The sequence below is a fragment of the Ranitomeya imitator genome, chromosome 3, assembly GCF_032444005.1.
Source record: "Ranitomeya imitator isolate aRanImi1 chromosome 3, aRanImi1.pri, whole genome shotgun sequence".
Classification (NCBI taxonomy): domain Eukaryota; kingdom Metazoa; phylum Chordata; class Amphibia; order Anura; family Dendrobatidae; genus Ranitomeya; species Ranitomeya imitator.
In genome coordinates this window covers 642,784,050-642,798,357 of record NC_091284.1, presented here as the reverse complement: position 1 = coordinate 642,798,357, position 14,308 = coordinate 642,784,050, and the positions used below count along the sequence as shown (strand labels likewise).

Here is a 14,308-nt window from a genome sequence, read left to right as displayed (position 1 = left end):
TGTGTGCTATCCGCATTCAAACTTTGCAAAGAATTGAAGTTTTGTAATACATTTATTTATCCATCCATGAAAAACACTGACACACTGATGGTAAAAACAGACGCAAGGACCATGCACTGATGACACTGGTACCATTTTTTCATGCACATGTTTAAACAAGCACGTGTAAATGAGGCTTAAAATTGTGAATCCTATTAAATCATGTCTCAGTCCATCCACCAAAACTGTTTCTTCAATTGGACTCAATATACAATAGCTGTCCTTGCTAATAATATAATTAAATTTTCATCCCACTGACCAACAAATATATTGTAAAATATTTTAAATTCTTCTTCCTAATATTGATTAACATTTCAGTTGTAGATCGTGAATTAATCACAGTGATTTTTGTAAGCTCTAGTATCTTCAGAGGGATAATCGGATATAGAAACAATCTTAACTGCTGATTAGTTTTTAGAAGTGTCATAATGAATGTTGTTTTTGATATTTGTACTGAAATATTTTTATGAGTTATATAATATAATCAACTTTGAAAATTTTAGCATCTTTACTTTTCAAAACTGTTATAATACTGTTCAATTAAAAAATAAAATAAAAACACATTAAGTCAGTATATTAGTTAATTTGGAAAATAAAAAAATGTTTCTTCATGTCCCTTTTGTAATGAAACATTTGTGTGAATAAATTAGTTGCAAAAACGTAACCAAAAATGGAACATCATGCTGCCTGCTGGAATTATTAAAAACATCACAAATAGTGTTGAGCATTCCGATACTGCAAGTATCGGGTATCGGCCGATATTTGCTGTATCGGAATTCCGATACCGAGTTCCGATATTTTTGTGATATCGGAAATCGGTATCGGAGTGTGTGGTGCGTATGGTTCCAAGGGTCTGGAGGAGAGGAAACTCTCCTTCAGGCCCTGGGATCCATATTAATGTAAAAAATAAAGAATAAAAAAAAAATATGGCTATACTCACCCCTCCGAAGAACCCTGGCTGTGACCGCTGCGAGCGTCCGCCTCCGTTCCTGAGAATGTAGTGAGTGAAGGACCTTCGATGACGTCGCTGTCAGGTGAGCGGTCACGTGAGCGGTCAGGTGACCGCGTCATCGAAGGTCCTTCACTCTCTGCAATTCTCAGGAACGGAGGCGGATACTTGCAGCGGTGACAGCCAGGGTTCATCGGAGGGGTGAGTATAGCCATATTTTTTATTTTTATTCTTTACATTAATATGGATCCCAGGGCCTGAAGGAGAGTTTCCTCTCCTTCAGACCCTGGGAACCATCGATGATACATTCCGATATTTGTGTCCCATTGACTTGTATTGGTAACGGAACTCGGTATCGGCGAGATCCAATATTTTGCCGGTATCGGCAGATACCATCCGATACCGATACTTTCAAATATCGGAAGGTATCGCCCAACAGTAATCACAAATTATCTTTTTGATACATGATTAAATGTTCATCATTAATACGCTTTATTGTTCTTTTTGCCCATGGTAATGATATTGAAACATTACAGATTCACAAAACTTATTCTTTATTTTTTCCATCAAAAATGTAATTGATGGGGAGGCAAGAAAACAGTTTTGAACTTGAAACTACATCAAAAACAATTTGGCACTACAGTTACAGGTAATAACATATTTCTATACCTAAAACATTAAAATGGCTTTCTTACAAAAACACTCTTTTAAAATAGTAGTATGAAAGTACCATGAATTTCCCCTGCAGTAACTGCTGCATACGTATGAGCATTTGAATGAGGGTTGTACCTTTTATGGTTATTTTTGCAATGTCTTTAAAATCTTTATAGTGAAAACTTGGTGTGAAATTATAGCCTTTGCAGCCTTACAAGCTGCTACAGGGCCTGGGTCTGCAGGGGTCTCTTCAGGACAATCCATTCTTGATCAGTGAGAAAAATGTATAGTGCACAAGCCTTTCTCTTCATGTCAGACACTGAAATATTAGCCATGGACAGTATTGGAAGCAGGATGAAACCAGAATAGATATCCCCTTGATGCAGGTTCTCAAAGAACACAACAAGGAACAAGGCACGAGGGCAGGAGATCATATGTTCTAGTTAGCTGTAAGAGTCTCCATGGAGTCACACGCATGCAATCATTTATCTGCAAGAATCATCAAAGTGTGGGGATGCAATAAAAAGGCAACCTTACATATGATACTAAACCTCTGATAAATAGCATCATGTAGGTTGCCTTCAGAGGTGAGTGTTTGCCACAGAGATGTGTGTGTACCGCAATGCTCTTTGAGTTTTCTTCTGGGTTGTGAAGTTGTGTGTATTTTTGTATGTGTGGCATTGCTGTGTGAGAATGTATGTTGAAGAGCTGTGTGTAATTGTGTGTGTTTGTGTAGCAGTGCTGTGTGAGTTTATGCATGTATGCTGAAAAGCTGTGTGTATGTATGTGTGCGTATGCATATAATCATACATACTGCAGACCTGTATATACAGTGGGGCAAAAAAGTATTTAGTCAGTCAGCAATAGTGCAAGTTCCACGACTTAAAAAGATGAGAGGCGTCTGTATTTTACATCATAGGTAGACCTCAACTATGGGAGACAAACTGAGAAAAAAAATCCAGAAAATCACATTGTCTGTTTTTTTAACATTTTATTTGCATATTATGGTGGAAAATAAGTATTTGGTCAGAAACAAACAATCAAGATTTCTGGCTCTCACAGACCTGTAACTTGTTCTTTAAGAGTCTCCTCTTTCCTCCACTCATTACCTGTAGTAATGGCACCTGTTTAAACTTGTTAGAGTTCTTTCACACTTCAGTTGTGTGGCGTCAGTTAGGTCCGACATCGTGGCGGATCGACGGATCCGTCAAATTTGGTGGAAAAACGGTTCTAACGGATCCGTTTTTTTGACGGATCAGCTGCCCCGATCCGTTTAAAAAACGGATCCGTTAGAACCGTTGCGACCGTTTTTACATCCGTTGTAACCGTTTTTTGACGGATCCGTTTTTTAAAAGGGGAGGATTTCAATGTGATTGGCTACTGGATACTACTGCAAAACTATATATAGCGTGTATTTACACCACATCTTTGAAAGGTTGTAGAGAAAGTGGCAGAAATGGAAGGAGTCCTGGCGAACATTGCAAAGATCTATGCGGATTTTACTTTTGAGGCAAATCAGTTGGCAGTCAGCGTTCGAGAGAGGGAGGAACAAAGACTGCGCATCCTACGGCAGCGGCGGAAGAGAAGGCTGTGGATCCATCCCATCACAGCACAACGTATGACCCGTGGTGTTTATTCCACGCTTTACATGGAACTAAGGGAAAACCCTCAAAAGTTCTTCAATTATGTGAGGATGAGAGCTGAAAATTTCGAGTTTTTATTGGGCTATGTGGAAGACTGTATACGTAGACGAGACACCCAGATGCGATTCTCAATATCACCAGCAGAGCGTCTCATGGTGACTATTCGGTAAGTAATTTTTTTTTTTTTAAATGATTCTCATTCATCAGACTTATAACTGTAATGTTGTTTTTTGAATTTTTTTTATTAATTATTGTCTTTTCGTTTTGTTAACAGATTCCTTGCAACTGGAGAGTCGTTCTCATCCCTCCATTTTCAGTATCGACTTGGGATATCCACCATCTCGGGGATCATCAGAGATACCTGCCGGGCATTGTGGGAGTGCCTACAAGTGGAATACATCCCAGAGCCATCACAGGAGAGGTGGCTGGAGATCGCCCAAACTTTTCATCAAATTTGCCAGTTTCCAAATTGTGTTGGAGCAGTTGATGGAAAGCACATACGGATCGTCAAACCTTCAGGCTCTGGATCACAGTTTTATAACTATAAGAAGTACTTCTCTATTGTGTTGATGGCCATAGCCGATGCACAATGCAAGTTCATCGCTGTTGATATCGGTGCGTATGGACGCGCAAATGATTCACAAATCTTTAAAAATTCACCAATGGGGCGCCGTTTATATGGAGAGACATTTGATTTTCCGCCCCCTAGACCTCTCCCTGGAACCACTGGTCCACCATTACCATTTGTTTGTGTTGGAGATGATGCCTTCCAGCTTTCCCCACACTTGCTGAAACCCTTTGGAAGTAGTGGACTGACCCAGAGGAAAAAAATTTACAATTACCGCTTAACCAGAGCACGAAGAGTAGTGGAATGTGCTTTTGGCATCTTAACTGCCAAATGGAGAGTCCTGCTAACTGCAATTAAACTGCAGACTGAAACTGTCGATGATGTGGTCAAAGCGTGCGTTGTCCTGCACAATTTTGTTTTATCAAAAGAACAAGTTTCCCTGGAGGATAATGTTTCTGAAAGCACCTTACGGGATTACCAAAACCCCACTTTTCGCAGTCCAGTAGCAGTCTCCAGAATGCGGGACAGTTTTGCAGACTACTTCATGTCTCCTGCAGGATCAGTTGACTGGCAGTATGAAATGGTGTAAAAATTTTTTTCTTTTTACACTTGTAAAAATACCATTTTTTGTTTGCTTACAAAATCTTTGTACTTTAATGCAGCATTGTATGTTTTGCAACGGTACCCTTTAAACACTGTTATTGTTACTATTGCCATAACCTTGGTGATTTAAAAACTTTACAAAAAAAAAGAGAAAGACAATAAAATTGTTTTTAAACCAAAAAACTGTTTATTTATTTACAGATTCTCATAGTTTGGGGTGGAGATAGTAGCGGAGGGGCTGACAGGGCGGACCACGTCAAGAGTGGGGGACAGGACATCACGGGGAGGAACAGAAGTAGAATGGGTGGTGAAAACATGAGGTTGTGTAGAGAGTTGAGGTGCAGATGTGGTGTGTGGGAGGTATGAAGGTGTTGGTGGGATTGGGAACGGAGAAGTTAAAGGGGAAGAATGGAAGGGGGACGGTAAAAACTGGGAAAGACTAAGGGGGGAAGGAACAAATGACGAAGGAGTAGAATGGACGGGAGGAGGACGGACAGGAGGAGGACGGACGGGAGGATAGACGGTGGATTGAGAGGGGAAAGGTGTTGACACATGAAGGGTAGGTGGAGGGGCATGGGACATCGCCTGCGCTAGAGCAGTGTGGCAGCCTTGCATCACATGCATCTGCAGGTCAGGAGTTAGATTTTCCATGTGCCTGAGGACCGACTGAAAAAAACAGTGCCTTGGTGACTGATTTGCATCTGATTGCATCCTATCAAGACGACTGCTGAGTTCAAGTATGCTTTTGTTAAGCATATTGTACCCAGCAGACGTTTGCTCACTCAAAAGCTTGATGGCACTGTGAAAGGATGCATTCAGCTGCAAAAAGTCAGGCGCATAGCTCCTTTCCTGACCTCTCTGGCGCTGCCGTCCTGACCACAAAGTTGGTCTAGATGTTGCGGCAGTGGCAGAGGGGTGGGGTAAAGGGAACTCTAACTCATCACCTGCAGCTTCAAGTGACGAAGTCCGCCCTGCTGCTCCAGCGCTGGTGGATGAGGCTGAGGGATCAAACGAAAGGGAAGGTGCAGAAACAGAGGGGTCGACGTGGTCCCCGGTGGCGGACTCTTGAGGGATCGCTCCAGAGGGGTGCAACTCTGATGCAGGCTCCCGAGTGCTGCAGAAAGTGCTGTTAAAGAAGAAAAAAAAAATTAGTATCTGGATATTACAATTGCCCTTGCTGCAAAAAAAATTGAAGGTTACACATTTTTACAGTTTGACTGAAAATATGTGGTGTTGAATATTTACCTTCTGCTCAGCAGCGTCGACCGGAGGAACGACAGGGCTCTGGCATGTTTGTATCTGCTCCTGCGTCCTCTAGATCCACTCGGGGCCTGCATCTCCTTATTAAACTCCCTCTTGAAGCGATCCCTGAGTGACCGCCACCGCACGATAATCCTGTTACCTGGAAAGAGAAAGCAAAAATTGGTTACTATACACCACATTAAATCATGCTAACATAAGGTTATGAAGTGTGAATACTTACGCGCTAGATCCTGGGCCCCAGCATCGAGTTCCTCCCAGTTATCCATAACAGCACTGCACACTTCCTCCCATAGCCGTCGGGTGATTAACTGGTCAGCATGGCGGCGGTCCGACATGTTCCACAGCGGCTCCCGACTTTGTACTGCTTCGATGAGGGTGTTCACATCGATGCCCTCCTCTTCATCATCTTGTTCGGGAGCACGCTGTGAAGCCTAACAAAAAGATAAGAATAAAAAGGGAAAGATTACAACACATGAATTTTACATTTTACTAAACACCAAACCAAAAAGGAACTTACTCTTCGGCGACCGCCGCGATTATCATTCCGACGACTATGGGAGGTGCTTTGAGGAACTCTACGTCGAGCCCCGGATTGTGAAGACTAATTTAAAAAAAAAAATAAAATTAATAATGTTCTTTGATCGAGGCATATGTATTGTGTGCTGTGCTGAATGTTTGTGTTGGGTGTAGTGCATTGTATGTGAGGATCGGTCTGTTCAAAACTTACACTATGCGCTCCCGCTCCTTGTATTTCTCCACCCTGTCCGTCTCCTTCTGTTAGCCCCTCTGCTTCATATTCCTGTGAATACATAATAAACACATAAAGGCTTAAAATACAATTGCCATTGTTGCACCAAAATAAAAAATTTATGAAGAAAAAAAATTAACACCTCAGTTTGCTGATGATGTGCTGGGGGGCTCTCAGAAGAAGACATTATGATCTTGCGTCTATCTTGGGTTGGTCGGTCCCTTGCTTGGGTCCTCTTGGTCCCTAGAATCTGTAAGCATAAAGGGAGTTCTAAGCTACTATACAAAAGGATAGATAGATAGATGCAGCTTTCAGGACTTTACACTTACATCTGTTTCCAAAACTTGGGGCTTGCGTATAGCTTGGGTCGGTCGGTCCCTTGCTTGGGTCCTCTTGGTCCCTAGAATCTACAAGCATAAAGAGAGTTCTAAGCTACTATACAAAAGGATAGATGCAGCTGTAGGGACTTTACACTTACAACTTTAAAAAAAAAATGGGGAGCCTGCTTGTGTACGTCTTGGGTCAGTACCTACTACAGTACCTACAGTGCCAACTTATTTTTGATTTCCCCCACCACAAAAGAAAAAAAAAATTCTACCGTCAAACTTGATGCACAAGCTGCCAAACCCTCTACCTCCTGTTTCCCCACAAAAAAAACCCCAAAAAATCCCTTTAAAACAACACCAAAACTACTTAGAACTTGATATGCGCAATGCGCATGCTGGTAAAACCCACCTAAACAAAGTTTAACCTTATAAAAAATGTTCCTCATTCGAAATTAAAATACCAATCCCCAAAATTGTTAATTATGATTACCCTACAGTTTGTATTTTCTAAAACCAGATAACATATTCTATAGCAAAGATTTGCATTACACATTTGTATATATAACCTTTACTGCATGTTTACCCAATATTATATTTATCTTGAAATGAGACTACTGACAGTTTTGTGAAATTTTTATTACTATATTTTTTAAAATTTTCTTTTTTTTAGGGTACAGTAGGAGCTACACTGCTCTTTATTTGAAATACAAGTACATTATGGAAAACAACAAAGATGCAGAACACATCACACATCATTTATACACACACACAAAACAAATTTTACACCACAGCTATTCAAAATACCAGCATAGTATGAAAAACATATAAACAGGGCAGGCAGGCACACGCACGCACGCACACACAGCCACCTTCTGTCTGTCCCTCGGCACTCTGCTTCTCTGCCCTGTGTAAGCACAGCGGCCAGAAAGCAGAGTGGTGACGTCACCGCTGTGCTCTGCTTTATGGCTGGCTGGCGCTCACAATGCAGAGAAGCACAGCACGGGGACAGACAGCGGAATTTACCTTTTTTTTTTTACTTTTACACTGGTAACCAGGGTAAACATCGGGTTACTAAGCGCGGCTCTGCAGTTAGTAACCCGATGTTTACTCTGGTTACCGGCATCGTTGGTCGCTGGAGAGCTGTCTGTGTGACAGCTCTCCAGCAACCAAACAGCGACGCTGCAGCGATCCGGATCGTTGTCGGTATCGCTGCAGCGTGTGACGGTACCTTTAGTAAATACATCAAAAATCAACATTAACCAATATGGCATTGACAAATGCACATGCAACCAACAAGATGCACACAAACATACCTGCAAGCAGAGTCATAACGCAAGCATAACACATGAACAGGCGTAATATTGACGAAGGCATAATAAGGTGCAGGCACATGAACACATACATACAAAAGCACACAGCAGTACAAAAATACACACACACACGGCCATCAGTCCTCCGGCTGGAGCTTGATGTCTTCACAGTGGCAGGCCTCGGGGTGGATCTGGACTGTAGCAGGGCACTGGCTGTTGCAGGACGACGGCAGGCCTCAGGTTGGATTCAGGTTTTAAAAGCTCTTGCTGTACTCAGTACGTCATACACAAATGCGCACACACACACACACACACACACACACACACACACACACACACACACACATGCACGCTGGATGTCAGTACTCACATGGCTGTCTCAGGCAGGGTCTGGCTGGCACGGCCTCTCTGGCTGGCTGGCAGGGCCTCTCTGGCTGGCTGGCAGGGCCTCTCTGGCTGGCTGGCAGGGCCTGGCTGGCAAGGTCTTGCTTGCAGGGTCTGGCAGTGTGTCTCTGGCTGGCAGGGCCTCTCTGGCTGGCAGGGCCTCTCTGGCTAGCTGGCAGGGCCTCTCTGGCTGGCTGGCAAGGTCTTGCTGGCAGGGTCTGGCTGGGTCTCTCTTGCATTGAAGGGTCTGTCTTGCTAGTACATTTGGGAATGACCTGTCCTCTTTATATAGTTTTTGGGTTGTCTGGGCAAAGTATCCACTTTTTGGAGCATGCTCAATCAAAAAAAGCGGATTGAGGCGACGGATCCGCCAAAAAGCGGATCGCGACGGATCCGTCGCCCATAGGCGCCCATTCTAAAAAAAGGCGGACACGACGGATCCGCCGCGGTCCGCCTTTTCGGCGGCGCCAAAAAACGTTACAAAGTCCGTCAATGTCTAGACAACGTCCGCCAAATATCGACGGATCCGTCGCATGGCGGATGGAACGGACGGCCATCCGCCACAATCCGTCTCTAATGCAAGTCAATGGGAAAATAGCGGATCCGCCAAAAAAAAATGGCGGATCCGCCATTTCACGAAAATGGCGGTTTTTGACTGACGCCGAAAGACTGAAGTGTGAAAGAGGCCTTATCAGTATAAAAAGACACCTGTGCACACCCTCAAACAGTCTGACTCCAAACTCCACTATGGTAAAGACCAAAGAGCTGTCAAAGGACACCAGAAACAAAATTGTAGCCCTGCACCAGGCTGGGAAGACTGAATCTGCAATAGCCAACCAGCATGGAGTGAAGAAATCAACAGTGGGAGCAATAATTAGAAAATGGAAGACATACAAGACCACTGATAATCTCCCTCGATCTGGGGCTCCACGCAAAATCCCACCCCATGGGGTCAGAATGATCACAAGAACAGTGAGCAAAAATCCCAGAACCACGCGGGGGGACCTAGTGAATGAACTGCAGAGAGCTGGGACCAATGTAACAAGGCCTACCATAAGTGACACACTACGCCACCATGGACTCAGATCCTGCAGTGCCAGACGTGTCCCACTGCTTAAGCCAGTACATGTCTGGGCCCGTCTGAAGTTTGCTAGAGAGCATTTGGATGATCCAGAGGAGTTTTGGGAGAATGTCCTATGGTCTGATGAAACCAAACTGGAACTGTTTGGTAGAAACACAACTTGTCGTGTTTGGAGGAAAAAGAATACTGAGTTGCATCCATCAAACACCATACCTACTGTAAAGCATGGTGGTGGAAACATCATGCTTTGGGGCTGTTTCTCTGCAAAGGGGCCAGGACGACTGATCCGGGTACATGAAAGAATGAATGGGGTCATGTATCGTGAGATTTTGAGTGCAAACCTCCTTCCATCAGCAAGGGCATTGAAGATGAAACGTGGCTGGGTCTTTCAACATGACAATGATCCAAAGCACTCCGCCAGGGCAACGAAGGAGTGGCTTCGTAAGAAGCATTTCAAGGTCCTGGAGTGGCCTAGCCAGTCTCCAGATCTCAACCCTATAGAAAACCTTTGGAGGGAGTTGAAAGTCCGTGTTGCCAAGCGAAAAGCCAAAAACATCACTGCTCTAAAGGAGATCTGCATGGAGGAATGGGCCAACATACCAACAACAGTGTGTGGCAACCTTGTGAAGACTTACAGAAAACGTTTGACCTCTGTCATTGCCAACAAAGAATATATTACAAAGTATTGAGATGAAATTTTGTTTCTGACCAAATACTTATTTTCCACCATAATATGCAAATAAAATGTTAAAAAAACAGACAATGTGATTTTCTGGATTTTTTTTTCTCAGTTTGTCTCCCATAGTTGAGGTCTACCTATGATGTAAATTACAGACGCCTCTCATCTTTTTAAGTGGTGGAACTTGCACTATTGCTGACTGACTAAATACTTTTTTGCCCCACTGTATACTATCTAAACCAGTGCTGTGGATGTGCATGTATACAGTGGAGGATGTATATACCACTGTTGTATGACTGTGTGCATGCGGAGCCATGTGCGTGCTTTTCTGGAAAAGTAGTATGCATTTACTACTACTGAGCATGCAGAAGTGTTGTATTTACACTGTGTGCAGAATTATTAGGCAAGTTGTATTTTGATCACATGATCACTTTTTATACATGTTGTCCTACTCCAAGCTGTTCAGGCTTGAGAGCCAACTACCAATTAAGTAAATCAGGTGATGTGCATCTCACTAATGAGGAGGGGTGTTGTCTAATGACATCAAAACTCTATATAAGGTGTGCTTAATTATTAGGCAACTTCCTTTCCTTTGGCAAAATGGGTCAGAAGTGAGATTTGACGGGCTCTGAAAAGTCAAAAATTGTGAGATGTCTTGCAGAGGGATGCAGCAGTCTTGAAATTGCCAAAATGTTGAAATGTGATCACCGAACAATCAAGCGTTTCATGGCAAATAGCCAACAGGGTCGCAAGAAGCATGTTGGGCAAAAAAGGCGCAGAATAACTGCCAATGAATTGAGGAAAATCAAGCGTGAAGCTGCCAAGATGCCATTTGCCACCAGTTTTGCCATATTTCAGAGCTGCAACGTTATTGGAGTAACAAAAAGCACGAGGTGTGCGATACTCAGGGACATGGCCAAGGTAAGGAAGGCTGATAAACGACCACCTTTGAACAAGAAACATAAGATAAAACGTCAAGAATGGGCCAAGAAATATCTTAAGACTGACTTTTCAAAGGTTTTATGGACTGATGAAATGAGAGTGACTCTTGATGGGCCAGATGGATGGGCCAGAGGCTGGATCAGTAAAGGGCAGAGAGCTCCACTCCAACTCAGACGCCAGCAAGGTGGAGGTGGGGTACTGTTATGGGCTGGTATAATCAAAGATGAACTTGTGGGACCTTTCCAGGTTGAGGATGGAGTGAAGCTCAACTCCCAGACTTACTGCCAGTTTCTGGAAGACAACTTCTTCAAGCAGTGGTACGGGAAGAAGTCTGTATCGTTCAAGAAAAACATGAGTTTCATGCAGGACAATGCTCCGTCACATGCCTCCAACTACTCCACAGCGTGGCTGGCCAGTAAAGGTCTCAAAGAAGAAAAAATAATGACATGGCCCCCTTGTTCACCTGATCTGAACCCCATAAAGAACCTGTGGTCCCTCACAAAATGTGAGATCTACAGGGAGGGAAAACAGTCCACCTCTCGGAACAATGTCTGGGAGGCCGTGGTGGCTGCAGCACGCAATGTTGATCGTAAACAGATCAAGCAACTGACAGAGTCAATGGATGGAAGGCTGCTGAGTGTCATCCTAAAGAAAGGTGGCTATATTGGGTACTAATTTTTGGGGTTTTGTTTTTGCATGTCAGAAATGTTTATTTCTAAATTGTGTGCAGTGATATTGGTTTACCTGGTGAAAATAAACAAGTGAGATCGGAATATATTTGTTTTTTATTAAGTTGCCTAATAATTCTGCACAGTAATAGTTACCTGCACAAACAGATATCCTCCTAAGATAGGCAAATCTAAAAAAAAACACTCCAACTTCCAAAAATATTAAGCTTTGATATTTATGAGTCTTTTGGGTTGATTGAGAACATAGTTGTTGATCAATAATAAAAATAATCCTCTAAAACACAACTTGCCTAATAATTCTGCACACAGTGTATGTTTTGCAGATTTATTGTGTACGTAATGTGGATGCTGCAGAGTTACGTGTTTGTTATGCACATGGTCCTTGGAGACCAAAACTGAAAAAATCCCTATCACTAATCTAGGACTGCCCTTTTAACTTAATGAAAGACAAGGCAGCTCCTGATTGTTAATTCATGATATTTAGAAAAAAACACAAACGTGGCATTAAGTAACCCTAATTCCTCCCAAAAAAGCAAAACTTTGTGCAGGATCTTGGCATGCAAAGCGAGACCACACAACCCTCTCGTAGTGAAAAGTAGAGATCTCTTGAGCTCTTGGTCTTTGCACTAACCCAATGCTGCGGTATACTTTACTAAGCTGTTACACAAAAGTAACTACTCAAATTACGTAACTATGCGGTAGCAGCTCAGTAAAGTATGAGGCAGTGTGCGCAAACCCAGATCTCATAAGATCTCATTCACTGTTAGAGGGAAGGCGGAGGGTTGTGGAATCCTGTTCCGCCTGTATGCCACAACTTAGAAGTTCTGCCCCATCATTTGCTAGAAAGTCGAGAACTTTAACCCCTTTCTGACCTTAGACGTACTATCCCGTCGAGGTGCCCTGGGCCTATCTGACCCTCGACGGGATAGTACGTCATATGCGATCGGCAGTGCTCACGGGGGGAGCACCGCCGATCGCGGCCGGGTGTCAGCTGCCTATCGCAGCTGACATCCGGCACTATGTGCCAGGAGCGGTCACGTACCGCCCCCGGCAAATTAACCCCTGGGACACCGCGATCAAACATGATCGCGATGTGCCGGCGGTATAGGGAAGCATCGCGCAGGGAGGGGGCTCCCTGCGGGCTTCCCTGAGACCCCCGCAGCAACGCGATGTGACCGCGTTGCTGCGAGGGTCTCCTACCTCCTTCCTCGCTGCAGGCCCCGGATCCAAGATGGCCACGGCATCCGGGTCCTGCAGGGAGGGAGGTGGCTTCACAGAGCCTGCTCAGAGCAGGCACTGTGAAGCCTGCAGTGCTGCATGTCAGATCGGTGATCTGACAGAGTGCAGTGCAAACTGTCAGATCATCGATCTGTGATGTTCCCCCCCTGGGACAAAGTAAAAAAGTTAAAACAAAATTTTTCCAAATGAGTAAAAAAAAATAAAAAAAAAATATTCCTAAATAATGAAAAAAAAAGTATTATTCCCATAAATATATTTCTAATAATAATAATAAAAAAAACAATAAAAGTACACATATTTAGTATCGTCGCGTCCGTAACGACCCCACCTATAAAACTGGCCCACTAGTTAACCCCTTCAGTAAACACCGTAAGGAAAAAAAAAAAACGAGGCAAAAAACAATGCTTTATTATCATACCGCCGAACAAAAAGTGGAATAACACGCGATCAAAAAGACAGATATACATAACCATGATACCGCTGAAAACGTCACCTTGTCCCGCAAAAAACGAGCCGCCATACAGCATGATCACCAAAAAAATAAAAAAGTTATAGTCCTGAGAATAAAGCGATGCAAAAATAATTATTTTTTCTATAAAATAGTTTTTATCGTATAAAAGCGCCAAAACATAAAAAAATGATATAAATGAGGTATCGCTGTAATAGTACTGACCCGAAGACTAAAACTTCTTTATCAATTTTACCAAACGCGGAACGGTATAAGCGCCTCCCCCAAAAGAAATTCATGAATAGCTGGTTTTTGGTCATTCTGCCTCACAAAAATCGTAATAAAAAGCGATCAAAAAATGCCACGTGCCCAAAAATGTAACCAATAAAAAAGTCAACTCGTCCCGCAAAAAACAAGGCCTCACATGACTCTGTGGACCAAAATATGGAAAAATTATAGCTCTCAAAATGTGGTAACGCAAAAAATATTTTTTGCAATAAAAAGCGTCTTTCAGTGTGTGACGGCTGCCAATCATAAAAATCCGCTACAAAACCCGCTATAAAAGTAAATCACCCCCCCTTCATCACCCCCTTAGTTAGGGAAAATTAAAAAAAAATGTATTTATTTCCATTTTCCCATAAGGGCTAGGGTTAGGGCTAGGGTTAGGGCTAGGGCTAGGGCTAGGGTTAGGGCTAGAGCTAGGGTTAGGGTTAGGGTTAGGGCTAGGGTTAGGGCTAGGGTTA

The 14,308-nt window shown here is 43.2% G+C and overlaps 2 protein-coding genes across 2 annotated transcripts; one reads left to right on the top strand and one right to left on the bottom strand.

The window, feature by feature from the left end:
- Positions 1–2,974: 2,974 nt before the first annotated feature.
- Positions 2,975–4,562, top strand: LOC138670648 (uncharacterized). Its single transcript, XM_069758183.1, has 2 exons — positions 2,975–3,451; positions 3,560–4,562. Exons 1-2 carry the CDS (start codon positions 3,099–3,101, stop codon positions 4,440–4,442), a joined length of 1,236 nt encoding a protein of 411 aa, XP_069614284.1. The 5' UTR covers positions 2,975–3,098; the 3' UTR covers positions 4,443–4,562.
- A 39-nt stretch (positions 4,563–4,601) lies between these two features.
- LOC138670647 (uncharacterized) lies at positions 4,602–7,680 on the bottom strand. The gene is made up of 8 exons (XM_069758182.1): positions 7,663–7,680; positions 6,797–6,874; positions 6,610–6,717; positions 6,447–6,518; positions 6,237–6,320; positions 5,940–6,150; positions 5,702–5,858; positions 4,602–5,582 (listed from the first exon to the last, which is right to left on the bottom strand). The coding sequence occupies exons 3-8, from the start codon at positions 6,652–6,654 to the stop codon at positions 4,652–4,654; spliced, it is 1,500 nt and encodes a 499-aa protein (XP_069614283.1). The 5' UTR covers positions 6,655–6,717; positions 6,797–6,874; positions 7,663–7,680; the 3' UTR covers positions 4,602–4,651.
- Between the last annotated feature and the right edge of the window lie 6,628 nt (positions 7,681–14,308).

Bases quoted from the DNA above. Each gene is read 5' to 3' on its own strand.
- LOC138670648 (XM_069758183.1), top strand. From the start codon at position 3,099: ATGGAAGGAGTCCTGGCGAACATTGCAAAGATCTATGCGGATTTTACT. The intron at 3,452-3,559 runs GTAAGTAATTTT...TTTTGTTAACAG, and splicing joins CGTCTCATGGTGACTATTCG to ATTCCTTGCAACTGGAGAGT.
- LOC138670647 (XM_069758182.1), bottom strand. From the start codon at position 6,654: ATGTCTTCTTCTGAGAGCCCCCCAGCACATCATCAGCAAACTGAG. The intron at 6,151-6,236 runs GTAAGTTCCTTT...TCTTTTTGTTAG, and splicing joins ATCGCGGCGGTCGCCGAAGA to GCTTCACAGCGTGCTCCCGA. The intron at 5,859-5,939 runs GTAAGTATTCAC...TTCTCTTTCCAG, and splicing joins TGGGGCCCAGGATCTAGCGC to GTAACAGGATTATCGTGCGG.